A 17,677-nucleotide genomic window follows, 5' to 3' on the forward strand; every position below is an offset into this window, starting at 1 on the left:
TTTTGGGAGGCCTTATTGAATTAAGTTTAAGTGTGTTATGGGGCCCATTGTATTAAATCAGTGGTTTTCAACTGTTTTTAATTTGCAACCCCTAAAAAATTTTGCATGGAGGTGCAGACCCCTTTGAAAATCTTAGACAACATCTATGGACCCCTAGGGATCCGCAGACCACAGGTTAAAACCCACTGTTCTATGGTAACAACACCCTTTCATGGACTCCTTAGACATAGTCTGCAGACACTGACCCCCCTGGGGTCCACAGACCATAGGTTGAAAACCACTGTATTCAATGAATAGTTTATGTATGATTGTGGGCCAGGATTGTATGTAACTTCTCTTCGGGGAGGGATGGGCTGTGAACCCTGGGAAGTGTTATGAAATTCAAAGGACTATATTGAACAATGTGCTAGACAAGAATGGACTTTTGGGACTAACAGCGGCAAATGGTTTGCTTGGGGAATCTCTCAGGGGAGGTGAATGCAAATTCCCCATTTCCAGTTATGTAAAACCCAGCCTTTTGAAGGTACACCCTGAAAAGGGGACCATTGTCTACTGATTACATGTTCCCAGCATTTCAAGATCAAAAGCTCAAGCTGTAATAAAGGAAAGACTAGCCTATGCATAGGTGGACTAATTCTGAGCTGAGGCTGTTATGAACTTGTAACCACAGAAAAACCCCGTTGTGAGGGTTGAAGGACTGACTCATACCAGAGCCCTTTTTGGAGTTGTGGGAGGGGTGATCTCTGGTAAACTTATTAGCATGAGTGTAGGTTCTTGTATTGTTTTTAATATGTTTACTCTGTAATGTTTTCACCGTAAAAATAAAGAAGCTCGCTTAGAAAAGAGCTGCATGGTAACTTGTAACTGCAGGCCCTTAGAGAGAAAGCAAAGTGCAGATGCTGGCCTGTTTAGGCAGTCTGGCTTGCTGGGAATATCATGATGTGGGCAGGAAATGGTGCAGCCTGGTAAGCTCCCGGTCAGGAGGCAGAGGAACGTGAGTGTCTGCCTAAGAGAGCAGAGGTGCTGGAGCAGTTTTAATAGTGGGAGTGCTGATGATGGAAACCATGTATGTGGCGTTTGTTATTATTACTTCAAGCAGCACTCCTAGTTTCAGCCCTACTGCAAAAGAGCTGATGGCTGGGCAGCCGGGAGCATAGAGTGGGTGCCCTCGAGGGACCACAAAAGGAGGGGGGGCGGAATACAGGTACAGTTGCCCTAAACTGTGACACAAGGAAACCCCATTCTCTCTGGTAAAGAAATGATTAAGTAGTGCTTATTTCTTCCCTCTTCTACAGGAATGTTTCGAAAGGAAGAAGAATTGACCCCATCACAGAGATGCTTGGCTGTAAGGTAGGCTTTCTTATGCTTATGAGTCTAGTTTCTGTTTTGGATGCTTTGCATGGATTATGAAGACTTTGTAGCTCTGATGCAGTTGATACATAAGATGTCCAGTTATCTAAAGCTGGCTCTAGTTTAGATTGCATGTACAGTATATTTGTAATTTAATTTCATGTGGGTTTTTTTGCACTTGGAAGATATCTACTGAAATAGACCTTACATTTTACTTCCGGGGCTTTTACTAAAACAGACAATTTCTCATTAAAGTTTTTTTTCTTGATAATGAAAAATAAAAGCATGTACTCTTTTGTCAGTGATTGGTAATTGCATAGTACATGTGAGTTACAGCCATCAAAGAAACAAAATGCTTTTCTCTGATTTCTCTTTTAAGACTTTTAGTTTGATTCTTTCCTCCTTTCTTTATTTGGAAGACTTTTTAATATATGTCAGTACCCTAGTTTATGCCACAGTGTCTGTCCAATCAAAGAAGTACACAAGTGCTTTGGATTACTCTATTTGACAGTGTAGTTATAGCTTTTGAAGGATTTAAGTATCTAACATCTGAAGTCGAGACCATTTTTGTGGTGGACAAATCAGCTAAGTGGAGAATTTTTGCTCTTCAGAAATCATTTTCTTTTTAGTACCTGTTATTTCAGAAATCTTAATGGCATGAAGATAATTGGACTAAAAAACCCCCAGCAACTTTAAAAAAAATTAATTTCAAATTCCTTATTATTTCCCTCACAGAAAATGAAATGAGACAAGAGAAATCCTCTTGTTATAGCATTATGGGAAGATGAGTCTTGGAACACTAAAAGGAAGGAGGGCATTCTATTGCAGCATATTCATGCTGACCACATTTGTCATTAGAATGGAGTATAAAACTTCTTCAAATGCTAGCACATATCCATTCCAATGTAGGTGTGTACACGCCCTGAGCCCAGTTGCCAGAAATTTTTCTCTCAGTGGTACCCGTTGGGGTGGCTTGGGTGCCCTCTGGTGCCACACACTCATAGCGCCGGTTTAAAGGGACCAGCCAACCCCGCGCCCCCTCAGTTCCTTCTTACCGGCCATGACGGTTGCCGGAACTGTGCTTCTTGCTACAGCAAGCCTTTTGAGTGGACTTCATTTTTCTGATAGTTTTTATAGTTAGTAGTTGTAAATACTGTAGTTAATTAGTCTTTGTTAGTATAGTTTGTGTTTCTCTGTTCGTTAGCAGAATTTCGTCTGTACTCGGTGCCAAGTCATGCCTCGGTCACCAGGCTTCCAGCCTTGTGCCTCCTGTAACAAGGCTATGCCCCTGAGCGACCAGCTTTCTAGTTGCCTAAAGTGCTTGGGTGGAGACTCACGTCGGGGATCGTTGTCAGATTTGCAGGGACTTTAAACCTCGTATGAAGAAGGATCGGGAGGCCAGGTTGAAGTTCCTGCTTATAGAGGTGGTGCTGAGACCTTCCTCCAAGCCAGTCGGACTTGGCACCAAGCACCTTGGCGTCGGTGAGGAGCACTCCTTTCACCAGGCAAGATTCCTAGCACCGTTCACCATCCCCAGTGCCGAGGAAGAGGCATGAGAAACTGAGGGGATGTTCCCTGATGCCAAAGGCCAGACACAGGGAGCAGAGCGGAGTTCGACCTAAGTCAGGCCACTCCTCTGCCTCAGCATCACAGCAGTCAGCACCATAGTCTAGTACCGGATGAACCATTAGCACCTGAGGGACAGTGTGATACGTGTGCTATTGCAGTGCCATCCACACCGGAGGTATTTGCTGCAGCCAGAGACCTGCTATCGCTGTCGGTACTGGCATCACCGGCAGTACAGGAGTCGGTTGTATTGGTGCTGGAAGGCAGGAGGGAGCACATGGCCCCTAATTACGGTTTGGTTCCAGGGCCCACTGTACCAGCTAATGGGAAACTGACCACGCTGGCCCAAATGCAGGCTTTCCCACCTTGGCACTCGTCTCCAGCACTGGTGGGAACTGCACTTCCCTGGTCACTAGAGGGAGGCTCATTGTCGCTGGAATCAGAGGTTGAGTCAACACTCCTCTCGTCCGAGGAGCCGCCCCCGCTATTCTTTCAGTCATACCTATCCTGCCATGGACCTGGGCACAGTAATGCCATTGAGTGCTTGGCCTAGTGGGCCATGACCCTTTTGGAACCAGTGGACCCCATTCGAGACACTCTTATTCGGTGGCCTCCAAGAGAATGGCACCTCCGTCTCATTGGGCAGCATCTGACCAGGATTCCAGTACCAAATCCAGTGCCAACTTTCAGGAACCAGCTTTGGGGGAATCCTGTCAGCACAGAAGGAGAAGAGGAGTGCCCTCAGCCAGTGCTGGCCTCCTCTCCAGACAAGGCTATGTTGGGGAGGGCATGTCGCCTTACCACTGTGATTATAAGGCACACCAGAATTTACTGATGAGGGTGGCCTTAAATTTGTGCTTACAGGTGGAGGTAGTAAAGGAGTCCTCCCATAGTCAGGTTGACATTCTGACCATGGCGGGTCCGTCAAAAGTAGCCCTGTCTCTCTATGAGGCTAACATGGACCCTGTGAAAGCCTCTTTGCAGACCCCCATATCTCTTCCCCCTACGTCAAGGAGAGCCAAGAGGAAATACTTTGTTCTTTCCCAGGGTTATGAGTTCCTGTACACTCTTTCCCATCCAGCCCCCAGGATCTCTGTTGGAATCTGCTGCCAATGAAAGGGAAAGGCAGTGTCTGCATGGTGCAACACCTAAAGCAAAGGACTCCAAAAAATTGGACTTATTCAGTAGAAAAGCCTACGCTACTGGGGGTCTGCAGTTCAGGACTGCTAACCAGCAGGTGCTTCTGTGCAGATATGACTTAAACATGTGTGACTCCATGTTGATGTTCAGAGATTTGCTGCTGCAAGAGGCCAGGCTGGAGTACTTCTTGCTGGTAGATATGGGGAAATGCATAATGAGGGCTTCCCCACAAGCTGCCTTAGATGCAGCAGATTTGGCGGTCAGGTCCAGGCTTCCACAGTAGCCAAGCATAGTAGTTTTTGGCTGTTGTCCTCTAGCCTCCTGCAGGAGGTTCCAGCAAACCCTCCAAGACCTTTCCTTCTAGGGAGCTTAGCTCTTTTCGGAGCAGACCGACGTGAAAATGGACTGATGGACTCCAGAGTGACCCTTATGTCCCTGGGATTGTATACCCCTAGCAACTTCTAGGAAGCACTACAGACCTCAGCAGTTCTCCCAGTACTCCACCCCATGGCCCCATCAAGACCCACAGAGGAAAAGGAGCAGGGGCTTTAGGAATAGATCACCACCCCCTTCTACCTCAGAGTCAATGTCTGTCCCATCCAGACACCCAGGAGGTTCCAAAAAGGCCTTTTGATGGGATGCTCGAGGATGCTGTACCAGGTTCCATGTTTCTGGATCCTGTTTTCCCTTTATTTGCAGACTGCCTATCCCACTTCATCCGTGCATAGTCTCTTGTATCACTACAGACCATTGGGTGCCGAACATGGTGGAAGTGGGATATATTCTCCAGTTCATTTCTACCCCTCCTTCACACCCTCCCTCCCTGTCCCTCTTCAGGGACCCCTCTCGAGCAACTTCTGGCTGAGAAAGTTCAATGTCTTCTTCAGGTGGGAGTGGTGAAAGAGGGTCCACAAAATCTAATGGAGAAGAGGTTCTACTCCCATTATTTCTTAATCCCAAAAGCCAAGGACGGTCTCAGACCTATTCTAGACCTGTGCCAGTTTAACAGCTATCTCAAGAAATTAAAGCTCCTCATAGTCTCCCTGGCTTCTATTATTCCCTCCCTGGATCCCGGGGATTGGTATGCTGCCCTCGATTTAAGAGACACTCACTTTCATATATCGATCTTCCAAGGCCACAGAAGGTTCTTTACATTCGTCATGAACCACACGGACTACCAATTCATGATACTCCCATTCGGCCTGTTAGCAGCTCCACAGGTTTTTACAAAATGTATGGGGGTAATGGCGCCCTTCCTGAGGAGGTGAGGGGTGCAAGTTTACCCGTACCTGGATGACTGGCTAGTCAGAGGCCGGTCTAGGGATCAGGTAAAGTCCAGCATCCTCCTCATCCAGTCGACATTCCAGGCCCTGGGCTTGCTAATAAATGAACAGAAGTCTACCCTCACTCCGCTACAGAGGATAGAGTTTATTGTAGTGGTGCTTGATTCTACCCAGGCCAGAGCTTTCCTCCCAGATAGTCAGTTTCAGACAATCACATCCCTGATAGTACACCTCAAGGGCCACCCAATTACAACAGCCCTGGACTATCTGATGCTTTTGGGCCACATGGCTTTATGTACGTATGTAGTGCAGCATGCAAGACTACACCACAGACCCTTTCAGACATGACTGGCCTTGGTGTACTCACCAAACTGCCACCATCTGGACTCTGATCTCACAATACCTTCCCCGGTCCTCACCTCCCTCAACTAGTGGCTGGACCCGCTGGTAGTTTGTGTGGGCATTCCCTTTTCAGGGCTTCAACCATCGATATCCCTGATCTCAGACGCATCAGTGCTAGGCTGGGGAGCTCACCTGGCTCCCCTCAGGACTGAAGGCCTTTGGTCTCTGGAAGAGCTCTCACTAAAAAGTCAGAGAGCTTAGGGCAGTTCACCTGGCCTATCAGACATTCCTGCCTCACATTATGGGGAAGAGCTTGTTGGTTCTTACAGACAACACTGCAGCCATGTTCTATCTCAACAGGCAGGGAGGAGCTTGCTCTCCCCCCCCCATGTCGAGAAGCAGTTCAGCTATGTGAGTGCTGCATGGCTCACTCAATCCACCTCGAGGCTTCTCACCTTTCAGGAATGCAGAACGAGTGGGCAAATCACTGCAGCAGGTCTTTCTCCAGTCATACAAGTGGTCTCTTCGCCTGGACATTGCAAGAGACATTTTCCAGCAGTCGGGAACTCCCTGGGTAGGTCTGTTTGCAACCAGGCACAGCAGGAAGTGTCACCAGTTCTGCTCCCTGCGAGGTCTCAGCCTGGGATTGCTCACGGATGTCTTCCTACTCCTGTGGACAGGTCACCTATATTACGCTTTCCCTCCTATCCCACTCATGCACAAGTTTCTGCTCAAGATCAACTGGGACCGGGCATGGGTCATTCTAATATCTCCAGCTTGGCCACATCAGCATTGGTTAGCCACACTGCTAGGATTCTCCATGGTGACTATGATCCTGCTTTCTCTACATCTGGACCTGATCTCTCAGCATCATGGTCGTCTGCTCCACCCGACAGCCTGGAATAAATGCCATGGCTAAATCACAGAGAGCTGGCTTGCTTGGCGCAGGTTTGTTAGGTCCTATTGTTACTGTGATTCTAAAAACCAAAAGCTCTTGGTAACTATTACTCTTGATGAGGTAGTGGCAGGAAATAAATCACTGAAGACAACAGCCATCTGACCGATAGGTGGCTGGCACAAACAGTATAATACAAGAGTTCTTTCACTTAAAGCTGTGCTTTATTTTAGTCTCAAGCACTTAAACACATTCGCAACAGGTTAGTAAGACACCCCCAAAATCAATTATTACTGAAGTCTGGAGGGCTCATTGAGTGGTACAATGACAGCTGTCCAATGGCCAGTTTTTCAGCTGCTGTTGGGGACCCTAAGCTGTGTCCATGAAGTGTCTCTGAAGAGTTCATCTCCCCCATATTTTCACTCATTATTTATTTGGGTTAGTGTAACAATAACATGTCAATAAAAAAAATCTTAAGCAAACAATTTCAAAGTTTAAGCAAGAGGTTTCCTCAAACCATTAATTAGACAGATGTGTATTTGCAGAATCCACATGTCTTGAGGGCCCTGACAAATGCATCCCAAAGGGCAGATATAGATAAGTTTCCTGTTTTTCTAAAACACATACCTCAGCAATTTCAATAGAGATCTTATCAGAAAGGACACAGGGCCCTCTCCCCTCCTGGCTTCTTGCTAGATATGGTAAAGCCATTGCAGAAGCCTGCTAAGACCTGCTGATTTAGCTGCTTTTGGCAATAAGCGTGACAATCAATATTCCAGTTATTGATAGTGGTACAGACATTTTGCTGGTCCGCTAAAATCTCCCTGTACACTAGTAGGTAGCAGGAAGCCATCCACCAGGGCTACTTAACTTTCAAAGTGGAAGCAGTTCTCCATCTGGGCTTCCCAACACAGAGTCTCGCCCATGCAGTCGTCACTTCAGGACATTCTCGAGTTCTTGTTACATCTGAAACAGGAAGGTTTAGCGATCTCCTCAATCAAGGTTCACCTTGCAGTAATATCTGTTTTCTCAAGGGCCTCGAAAGACTGTATCCCCAAGTGCAAGAACCTGTCCCTCCGTGGGACCTAAACCCGATCTTATCAACGTATGAGTCCCCGATTTGAACCTTTGGCAACGTGACCCTTGTTATACCTTTCACGGAAGGTGGCTTTCTTAGTGGCCATTGCTTCTGCTAGAATGGTCTCAGAGATCTGCACCCTCACATCAGACCATCCGTACACAGTCTTCTTTAAGGACAAGGTGCAGCTACACCTCACCCTAGTTTCCTCCCAAAGGTGGTTTCCGAGTTTCATAGCAATCAGACAACCTTCCTACCCGTTTTCTGTCTGAAACCACATGCAAGTAGAGAATTACAGCAGCTTCACTCATTGGATGTTAGACATGCCCTAGCATTCTACATAGAAAGTACCAAACCATTCCATAAATCCACCCAATTGTTCATTGCGATAGCTGACAGGATGAGGTCTTCTCGTCTCTGGTCAGAAAATTTAGTCTTGGATCGCATTGTGCATTTGCACGTGTTATGAGCAGATGGTGTTCTACCACCAGCTATCCTGACTGCCCACTCCACGAAAGCACAAGCATCATCAACTGCATTCTTAGCTCACATCCCTATTCAGGACATTTGCAGAGCAGCGACTTGGTCATCAGTACATATGTTCTCTTTTCAGTACGCCCACAGTCTAGGGACGATGCCAGATTCGTTTGAGCTGTTTTGCAGTCAGCATGTCCATGAGCTCCAATCCCACATTCTATGCAACTGCTTGGGAGTCACCTACAGTGGAATGGACATGTACAAGCACTCGAAGAAGAAAAAACGGTTACTAACCTTCCTGTAACTGTTGTTCTTTGAAATGTGTTGCACATGTCCATTCCATGACCCACCCCCCTCTATGTCGGAGTTACCCGGAAAGCAGAAACTGGTGATACAGGGTCACTGGGCCCTTCATACTGGCACCATGAGCATGCAGCACCAGAGGGCGCCCAAGCTGCCCTGATGGGTATCATCGAGGGAAAAATTTCCATCGACTGTGCTTGGGGCACACACACACACACACACACACCTACAGTGGAGTGGACGTGTGCAATACATCTCGAAAAACAGTTACGGAAAGATTAGTAACTTTTTTTTTTTTTTAACTCTTTCTGGTACCTGTTCTGAGATTGAGGCCAGGGGCAGATCCTCAGCTGCATCTTCTGTAAAAGAAGAGTATGCTATATTATGTTTAAACTCTTCAGAATTCTCTGTTTTGATCAGCTGACTACTCCAACTCTTGAGTTATGCACTAAGGGAATTTGAACTGGTTAAAAATATAGAGATTACTTTTCTGTGGCATAAATGAAATAGTCGCAGGTGGAAAACTGTCTTTGGGAAATTTGGTCACGGATTCCAGTGAGAATTGAACTGCAGGTGACAGTGTGTCTCATTTTGGATAAGGTTTTAGTATTCCTATCTTACCTTCGTTGGTGATAGCCACAACATGTTTGCTGTAAGAATAATTTAAAAATATGTAGATTGTGTTTGTGCATGAAGTTAATGAAGTTGGGAATTGAATTTAAGTCTAAATGCAAGATGTTCTGTGACCTAAACTCTAGTAGACCAAGAAGTCAACATATCCTGGTGTTTATTACACTGGAAAAATCATACTGATGAAGTATATAGGGAAAGTGTGAAGTAGTACATTCATTTGAATGCATTGATTTTAGGCTTCCTGTTATCATAAATTTGAGTCCTGATTGAACTGAAATCTTCAAAATGACTTGAGTGTGGAGTAGAAATCATTCTCAGCACTTTAAGTTACTGAAAGATTACGTTAGCAGTTCTTAGGGAAAGTAGTTGGTATATAGTGTGATTTTCAAAAACTGAATAAGGGAACATCACAATTCTTTTTGATACTCATTTTATTATCACTGAAATAATGGTTCAGTGACTGCTACTGAAGAATTGAGTGCCTCCCTTCTCTTTTAAAAAAAAAATCAGGGGAGAAATAAATATCAACTTACAGAATGGGAGGACCTATAATTTATGTGAGGTGTTGACATTTATGCTTGTAACTATGTCCTTTCGAAAAGAAATCCCAAGTGGGGGTTTTACAGGCAGTTCTTATTTATTTAAATATAATTTTTGTACCATCTATTAGGACATGCAGGTAGAAAATGTACTCCTTTATTCAGTATTTTTCTATTCTTCATGTCACTTCCATAAGATAAACCATTTGGAATTCTTTGTCAATTTCAGAAATTTTTACCACAATTTTGACAGAGGACCAAAGCTGTTCTATTTTTTTAAGTATGCTTTTTTGTCTGTATTATTGTACTTCGGGTGGTGCAGAAGGGTGTATGTGCGCCTGTACACATACATACGTATATACTATATATATATAAAAAACCTGTGCTACCGTGAAAGATCCTTCAGTCTCTCACTCCAGTGAACTTCAGCTGATAGTACCCTAGAGACAAACTGAATTTAGACTGACAAGAGCCCTTTATCTAATTGCACAGTTATATTATATCACTGATTTTTAAGCAAAGTTTCTCATTGATCACAGTGGGGAGATCTACTTAAAAACTGATGGTATGATTTTGGGCTTTGAGAAAGTCCCTGTGGGTAGGCAAATCAGTCTGGAAACACTCAATATAGACTGATGAAGAAACATTCATTTATATTTTAAATTATCGTTATAAAATGTAACTAGACTGCTTCACTGTATGTGTTTTAATTGGAATTAGAATAAGTAATAAAATAAATGATTATTCCTACAGTGGACTGTTTTAAAAGCATAGAGTACCTCTCACAAGTTGCTTGTCTTTGAATTACAGACGCATGCCAAGTCTACTGGAGTATTTAAGTTACAACTGTAATTTCATGGGTATCCTGGCAGGCCCATTATGCTCTTATAAAGACTATATTACTTTCATTGAAGGCAGATCATACCAACTGACACAGTCTGATGCAAATGGGAAAGAAGATGTAAAATATGAACAAACAGATCCCTCACCAAATGTAAGAACTATGATTTTTTGCAGTGCTGCTATATATATATATATATAGTCATTGCATGAAAAGCTTGGTTTGCATTATTCATTTACAGGCATAACTTCTCAGATATATCTGGAGTTTATTCAATGGTACAGTTCTCTCTTTAAAAAAAAAAAAAAAAAAAAAGTCTTTTTTCCTGAAAGGTAGGTGTTCTGCATAGATTCCCACTGTTGGGTCTTCTGAACAAAAGAAAATAATCTTGGAGCTGCCTAATAAGCTTATATGGTAAAATACCACCTTCAGATGAAGCAGTTCATGTGCACTTCCTTACAAGCATATTAGTCTGTATGAACTGCTTCTGAAAATGAGCGGGAAATAATGGGAAAAACTGCACGCATTTTGTCCATGGAAATTGAATGGAAGATTTATAGGCTACTTCAAAGTCTCTTAATTTTTTTTGTTAGCTTCTTTCTGTATTTCAGGCTAAAACTGCACATTTACATGTAACAAGCCTCTCTGATCAGGTCTTTCTTAGGGGAGAGAGAGCTTTAACATGTTTATAGGAACTTTTTCCAGTCTTAATTTTTTTTCATTTCTTTATTCAAATGAAGGACAAGTAAACAGATTGTTTGTTGTACAGATGCAATTCCAGTGACATACTTGTAATCATTATCATACCACACTGCACCCAGAATCCATGCACATTAGGGTATGCTAATTTTATTTGCTCCCTTATCAGAGTGGAGGTCCAGACACATATGAATGAAAGGCCTGTTGATCATCTGTTGCAAAAGATGCACATATGATTTGAATTAAGACCAATGACTACTGACATTTTGTACATTACCCTTTTTAAAAACTGATCAGTTTCACATTAAGGATGCTAAACATATTTTTCCATCCTCCTACACATGAATTGGTCTGACTATATATATGTACACATTTGAATTTTAGTCCAAGATACAGTTATCACCTCAAACAGATAACAGACTTAAGTTATTGTGAAAGAACTGGAGATCTCCAAATATATTGCCTCCCCAAATCCACCTCCAACTTACCTTTTCCCTGCTTAACTTTGAATCTTATTTCTGAGCAGGTAGTTGGGAAGTGAGGGTGAGGCCTGTGTGCTTGCCTCATGTAGATATGCTTGTGCATATGCCTCAAAGTGGTACTAAACTTTACCACATAAACTTGCTAGTACGCTCTCAAGCATCTGAAGGTCACAAGGCCAATATATGTGTGAATCTATAAAGGATTCTACCCTCAAAATACTCTAGCTGCAGGTAAGCAATTTCCCTTAAATTGTGTTGCTCATACAGTGCTTGATTTTTTTATTTATTTTTATTTTTTTGTAATTTATGCTGCATTAGCTTTTTGACATTAAGATTAAGATAAACTGTCTGTGCTCCTGATACTTCATGTCCCAACTGGTGTTAGACAAATTTGGCTGCATTTTATAACACCAGTGAGTATTGCGTGCTTTTGAAAAAAATGTGGATTATATATTTGTTTACTGCATTTGCTGTATCAGTTACAACCTTGATTGTTTTGTTATGACTCATGTTCCAGTCCTGTTATATTACTAAAACACTTAGCTTTTCTTAGATTCTCATATTAATTTTATTTTTTAAAGAAAATAAAATTAGGTAACTCATCAAAATAAGAAACTTAATGAGGATCAGCAAATGTTAATATCTTAGATGAAAGAATCTTTCAGCTAAATTTACTATAAGCTTCTTTTCATGTCAAATTTTATTTCTATAACATCAAATATTCATGCCAATCTCCTCCTGTACACTTGTGTTAAGTGCATGACATGAATCTAGTCTAGTATTTTACTGTGTTAATTGCATGTTAACTGAATCTAGTCAACATTTTTAAATGATTTATTTCATATCTCCCTCCTGTTATGCCTTTTTACAAGCTATCATTTGTTGGTGCTCAAAGTGGTGTCAACAGTCAGAAATTAATATCTATCTTCGTAAGTTTACTTTTATTATAGCTATTAGTTATCCTTAAAATACAGGATTCCTGTGGAAAAAAGTCCCCCTGCTTTGGCTTTTTCTTAGACTGACTATTTTTAGATGTTGAAGCTCTTGCTAATTGCCTGTAGTTTTTAACTAACTGATTGTTTAGTAATCTCACATGTAGTAAGCTTTGTTATAGTTCATTAGTTTACTGAATGAATTTTTGTTTGTGTAGCACTCAAGAAGATTTAAACACGAATCCATTCCAATAGAAGTCTAAAAGTTTGCCTGGAAGTTTTAATTGCTTAAGGCCTGATCCAAAACTCAATGAAGTCAGCAAGATTCTTCCTATAGACATCAGTGGGCTTTGGATCAAGCCCTAGGTGCTGAAAGGATAACAAGATTGCCCAACAGAATTTTTTTGTCAGGCTTGGTGATCTCATTTTTCCAAATTCATAATGAAATAGAATTGTGAGATCCCGCTTGGTTGGTCCATTACTTAGTATGACAGTTATCAGTCGGGTACTGGAGCTGTAAAGACCATAGCAAACTGAAACTTTGTGGAGATCAGGGCCAAGGACTACAAAATTGACTGGAATGACTGAACATCTTTCAAGTATGATATTGATACTTATGTAATGTTGTGTCACCATGAAGTTATGGCAGTGTCTGACCAGCAAATACGGTCTCTTAAACTGCTTTGTGTTTGGGTAACGAATAGATCAGATAAATGTTTTTAGATAAGGGTATTTCTGGTTTATGCTGGAAAAAAAGCAGCTTTCCTGTTATATAGAGACTTTTTAAAGTGGAAGGTTTGACAAACATTTGTAAATGGCAGAAGCTAATAGCAACATCTCATCAGCCCTCCTCTAAATCAGAATTATAAGTTTTAGAAAGGACTTTACTTGTTATATGCTTTGACAGGCTACCTGGATAACATGAACTGGTTATTCTGATACTCTTAAGTGAAGTCACATTTTTCAAAAGCACACTTATATAGGAAATTGAGTTGCAGCTTTTGTGATCTTGGGTGAGGATCAATATTCTTCTCACACAAACTAATTCAAAATCTATGTGCTATGAGTTAACCTCAGATTCTGTTAGAGGCAGGGACTGTCTGCTCCTGTGTTTGTAAAGTGCTAGAATAATGGGTCACTGAACCTGACTGGATCTCTGGGGTTTACTGTCATACAAGTAATCATAGAATCATAGAATATCAGGGTTGGAAGGGACCCCAGAAGGTCATCTAGTCCAACCCCCTGCTCAAAGCAGGACCAAGTCCCAGTTAAATCATCCCAGCCAGGGCTTTGTCAAGCCTGACCTTAAAAACCTCTAAGGAAGGAGATTCTACCACCTCCCTAGGTAACGCATTCCAGTGTTTCACCACCCTCTTAGTGAAAAAGTTGTTCCTAATATCCAATCTAAACCTCCCCCATTGCAACTTGAGACCATTACTCCTCGTTCTGTCATCTGCTACCATTGAGAACAGTCTAGAGCCATCCTCTTTGGAACCCCCTTTCAGGTAGTTGAAAGCAGCTATCAAATCCCCCCTCATTCTTCTCTTCTGCAGACTAAACAATCCCAGCTCCCTCAGCCTCTCCTCATAAGTCATGTGCTCTAGACCCCTAATCATTTTTGTTGCCCTTCGCTGGACTCTTTCCAATTTATCCACATCCTTCTTGTAGTGTGGGGCCCAAAACTGGACACAGTACTCCAGATGAGGCCTCACCAGTGTCGAATAGAGGGGAACGATCACGTCCCTCGATCTGCTCGCTATGCCCCTACTTATACATCCCAAAATGCCATTGGCCTTCTTGGCAACAAGGGCACACTGCTGACTCATATCCAGCTTCTCGTCTACTGTCACCCCTAGGTCCTTTTCCGCAGAACTGCTGCCTAGCCATTCGGTCCCTAGTCTGTAGCGGTGCATTGGATTCTTCCATCCTAAGTGCAGGACCCTGCACTTATCCTTATTGAACCTCATCAGATTTCTTTTGGCCCAATCCTCCAATTTGTCTAGGTCCTTCTGTATCCTATCCCTCCCCTCCAGCGTATCTACCACTCCTCCCAGTTTAGTATCATCCGCAAATTTGCTGAGAGTGCAATCCACACCATCCTCCAGATCATTTATGAAGATATTGAACAAAACGGGCCCCAGGACCGACCCCTGGGGCACGCCACTTGACACCGGCTGCCAACTAGACATGGAGCCATTGATCACTACCCGTTGAGCCTGACAATCTAGCCAGCTTTCTACCCACCTTATAGTGCATTCATCCAGCCCATACTTCCTTAACTTGCTGACAAGAATGCTGTGGGAGACCGTGTCAAAAGCTTTGCTAAAGTCAAGAAACAATACATCCACTGCTTTCCCTTCATCCACAGAACCAGTAATCTCATCATAAAAGGCGATTAGATTAGTCAGGCATGACCTTCCCTTGGTGAATCCATGCTGACTGTTCCTGATCACTTTCCTCTCCTCTAAGTGCTTCAGGATTGATTCTTTGAGGACCTGCTCCATGATTTTTCCAGGGACTGAGGTGAGGCTGACTGGCCTGTAGTTCCCAGGATCCTCCTTCTTCCCTTTTTTAAAGATGGGCACTACATTAGCCTTTTTCCAGTCATCCGGGACTTCCCCCGTTCGCCACGAGTTTTCAAAGATAATGGCCAAGGGCTCTGCAATCTCAGCAGCCAATTCCTTCAGCACTCTCGGATGCAACTCGTCCGGCCCCATGGACTTGTGCACGTCCAGCTTTTCTAAATAGTCCCTAACCACCTCTATCTCTACAGAGGGCTGGCCATCTCTTCCCCATTTTGTGATGCCCAGCACAGCAGTCTGGGAGCTGACCTTGTTAGTGAAAACAGAGGCAAAAAAAGCATTGAGTACATTAGCTTTTTCCACATCCTCTGTCACTAGGTTGCCTCCCTCATTCAGTAAGGGGCCCACACTTTCCTTGGCTTTCTTCTTGTTGCCAACATACCTGAAGAAACCCTTCTTGTTACTCTTGACATCTCTTGCTAGCTGCAGCTCCAGGTGCGATTTGGCCCTCCTGATATCTTTCCTACATGCCCGAGCAATATTTTTATACTCTTCCCTGGTCATATGTCCAACCTTCCACTTCTTGTAAGCTTCTTTTTTATGTTTAAGATCCGCTAGGATTTCACCATTAAGCCAAGCTGGTCGCCTGCCATATTTACTATTCTTTCGACTCATCGGGATGGTTTGTCCCTGTAACCTCAACAGGGATTCCTTGAAATACAGCCAGCTCTCCTGGACTCCCTTCCCCTTCCCCTTAATACATAAGAACAATAATGAAACAGTATTATTAACATAAAAATCAACATAATAAGCAAAAACATAATAAAATTATGACAAGTTGTCTTCTTACTGAGACATTTATCCTAAAACGTACAGTGTAAATGTAATAAAATATTTAAACAGAATAATTTTTGGACACATTATTTTCTCACAATTGTAGATCAAAATCACCAGCTTCCTAGTTTTATGCTTTGGATTTTAAGAAGTGAACTTAGTTCCAGCAAAACTCCCAATGTTATCTACATTTCACATTAGACAGCATCTACTACATAGCAGTCACATCTTGAAATAGGAACTTTTGTTTTCCTTGAAGGAGTCACTACACTTCTTCTATGACAAGGACTCCCCACTCATCCAGAAGAAAAAAAGTTAAAATTCTCCATAGAGAAACCAAGTATTGCTTAGAGTAAGAAAGACAGAGTCCAGCCTATAAGAGAGAAAAATATTCATTTGATTTGAGAAGTAAGGTTACTTAGCTCAGAAGGATGTTGAAGCTTAATTAATGTTGTGAGAGCACTTTGAGATCTTGAATGAAAAACACTATACAAATGTAAAGGATTAATATTGTTACCAATTCATAAATTATAGCTACTGTCTCTTACAGTAAAGAGTGAATGCCCGTTTTTCAATTATAGATTGGATTTTCAAAGTTAAGTGATCACAACTGTCCATAAATTTGTGTGAGTACAAATGCCTTGGATTTGTGCCCATGTATTTGCACTAACTGTGTGCACATGCAAATAAATGGTTTGTGTGTAGAGATTAGGTATTTGTTTATGTAAATTACACATGTACCAACATTTGTGAGTAACTTGTGGAAATTCAGCCCTTTGTTTACATCCCCAGAGAACAAGGGATTAATGCTGTTCAGCTTTTCCCTTCCCTTGAACAGGAACTCAGGGGAAGGACTAGAAGAGTGGCTGAATGGGAGACAATGGGAAGAATACTTTTGGGAAATTAAGGCTCCTCACCGAGAAGTCTCAGGATGGAGTTGAACATTAAAAAGGTTTTTTTTGCTGCTTACTTTCTGATAATTATTTTACTTTCGTGATAAACACCAACCCTTAAGGAAGAAACCTTGCTGACTCCAACTGCTTTTCTGCTGAATTATCCAAGCAGTTTATTTAATTCTGTTGAATCATTTCATTATCTTGCTTTAAAACCTTTTTTGAGACAATTCTCTCACACAGTTCTGTGATATGTAAAAGTCACTAACCACACCCCCTCAGTGCTCCCTCTGCTTACCATCTCCCTCACCACCAGAAAGCGCAAGAGCTCATGTGAAACACTTAACATTTATGCAGATATGCCAATATCTTCAGTAATCTAATCTTAAATCTTTGACAACATGAAGGATGTAAGAGTCACTTAGAGGAAAGGGATCACATGGCAGTTTTGCAGGTTTGGTTACTTAACATTTTTTTAAGGATTATAAATTTGAAATATTGAAAGTCTGAAGTATTTAACCGGTATTCTTGGCCACTGTTCTACATAGGTTTTTATACTACCTTCATCACCATGGTATCTGAGCTTACCTTCCAGTAGCACATTAAGCAACATAACTAATTTCTGACACGTTTGTTCTTTCATCCTCTCCCCAGAAGGAGGTGTATGCGTGCAGTGGAATGTATTGTTTTGGTAGGGTTTATTATTATTATTATTATAATTATATAAACATACCTGATGCTATGTGTTTTTGTTAAAGAAAGCAAGGTGGCTTGTAGTTGGAGTGAAAGGTAGTGAGGTTTGTGAAGTTCCTTAATTCCTGGGGGAGTTCGTAACACAGTCTTGGACAGTCCTGGAGAAGGTTTTGTC

The 17,677-nt window shown here is 42.3% G+C and overlaps 1 protein-coding gene across 6 annotated transcripts in view; it reads left to right on the plus strand.

Moving 5' to 3' along the window:
- The window catches only part of MBOAT2 (membrane bound O-acyltransferase domain containing 2), a 214,264-nt gene that overhangs the window by 152,687 nt on the left and 43,900 nt on the right, over positions 1–17,677 (plus strand). For all 6 annotated transcript variants that reach the window (XM_007053183.3, XM_037894108.2, XM_037894110.2 and 3 more), the window contains 2 exons: positions 1,296–1,350; positions 10,417–10,600. In XM_007053183.3, coding sequence (XP_007053245.2) covers positions 1,296–1,350; positions 10,417–10,600 — 239 coding nt within the window. The remainder of the gene's footprint in view (positions 1–1,295; positions 1,351–10,416; positions 10,601–17,677) is intronic.

The sequence above is a fragment of the Chelonia mydas genome, chromosome 3 (assembly GCF_015237465.2).
Source record: "Chelonia mydas isolate rCheMyd1 chromosome 3, rCheMyd1.pri.v2, whole genome shotgun sequence".
Lineage (NCBI taxonomy): Eukaryota > Metazoa > Chordata > Testudines > Cheloniidae > Chelonia > Chelonia mydas.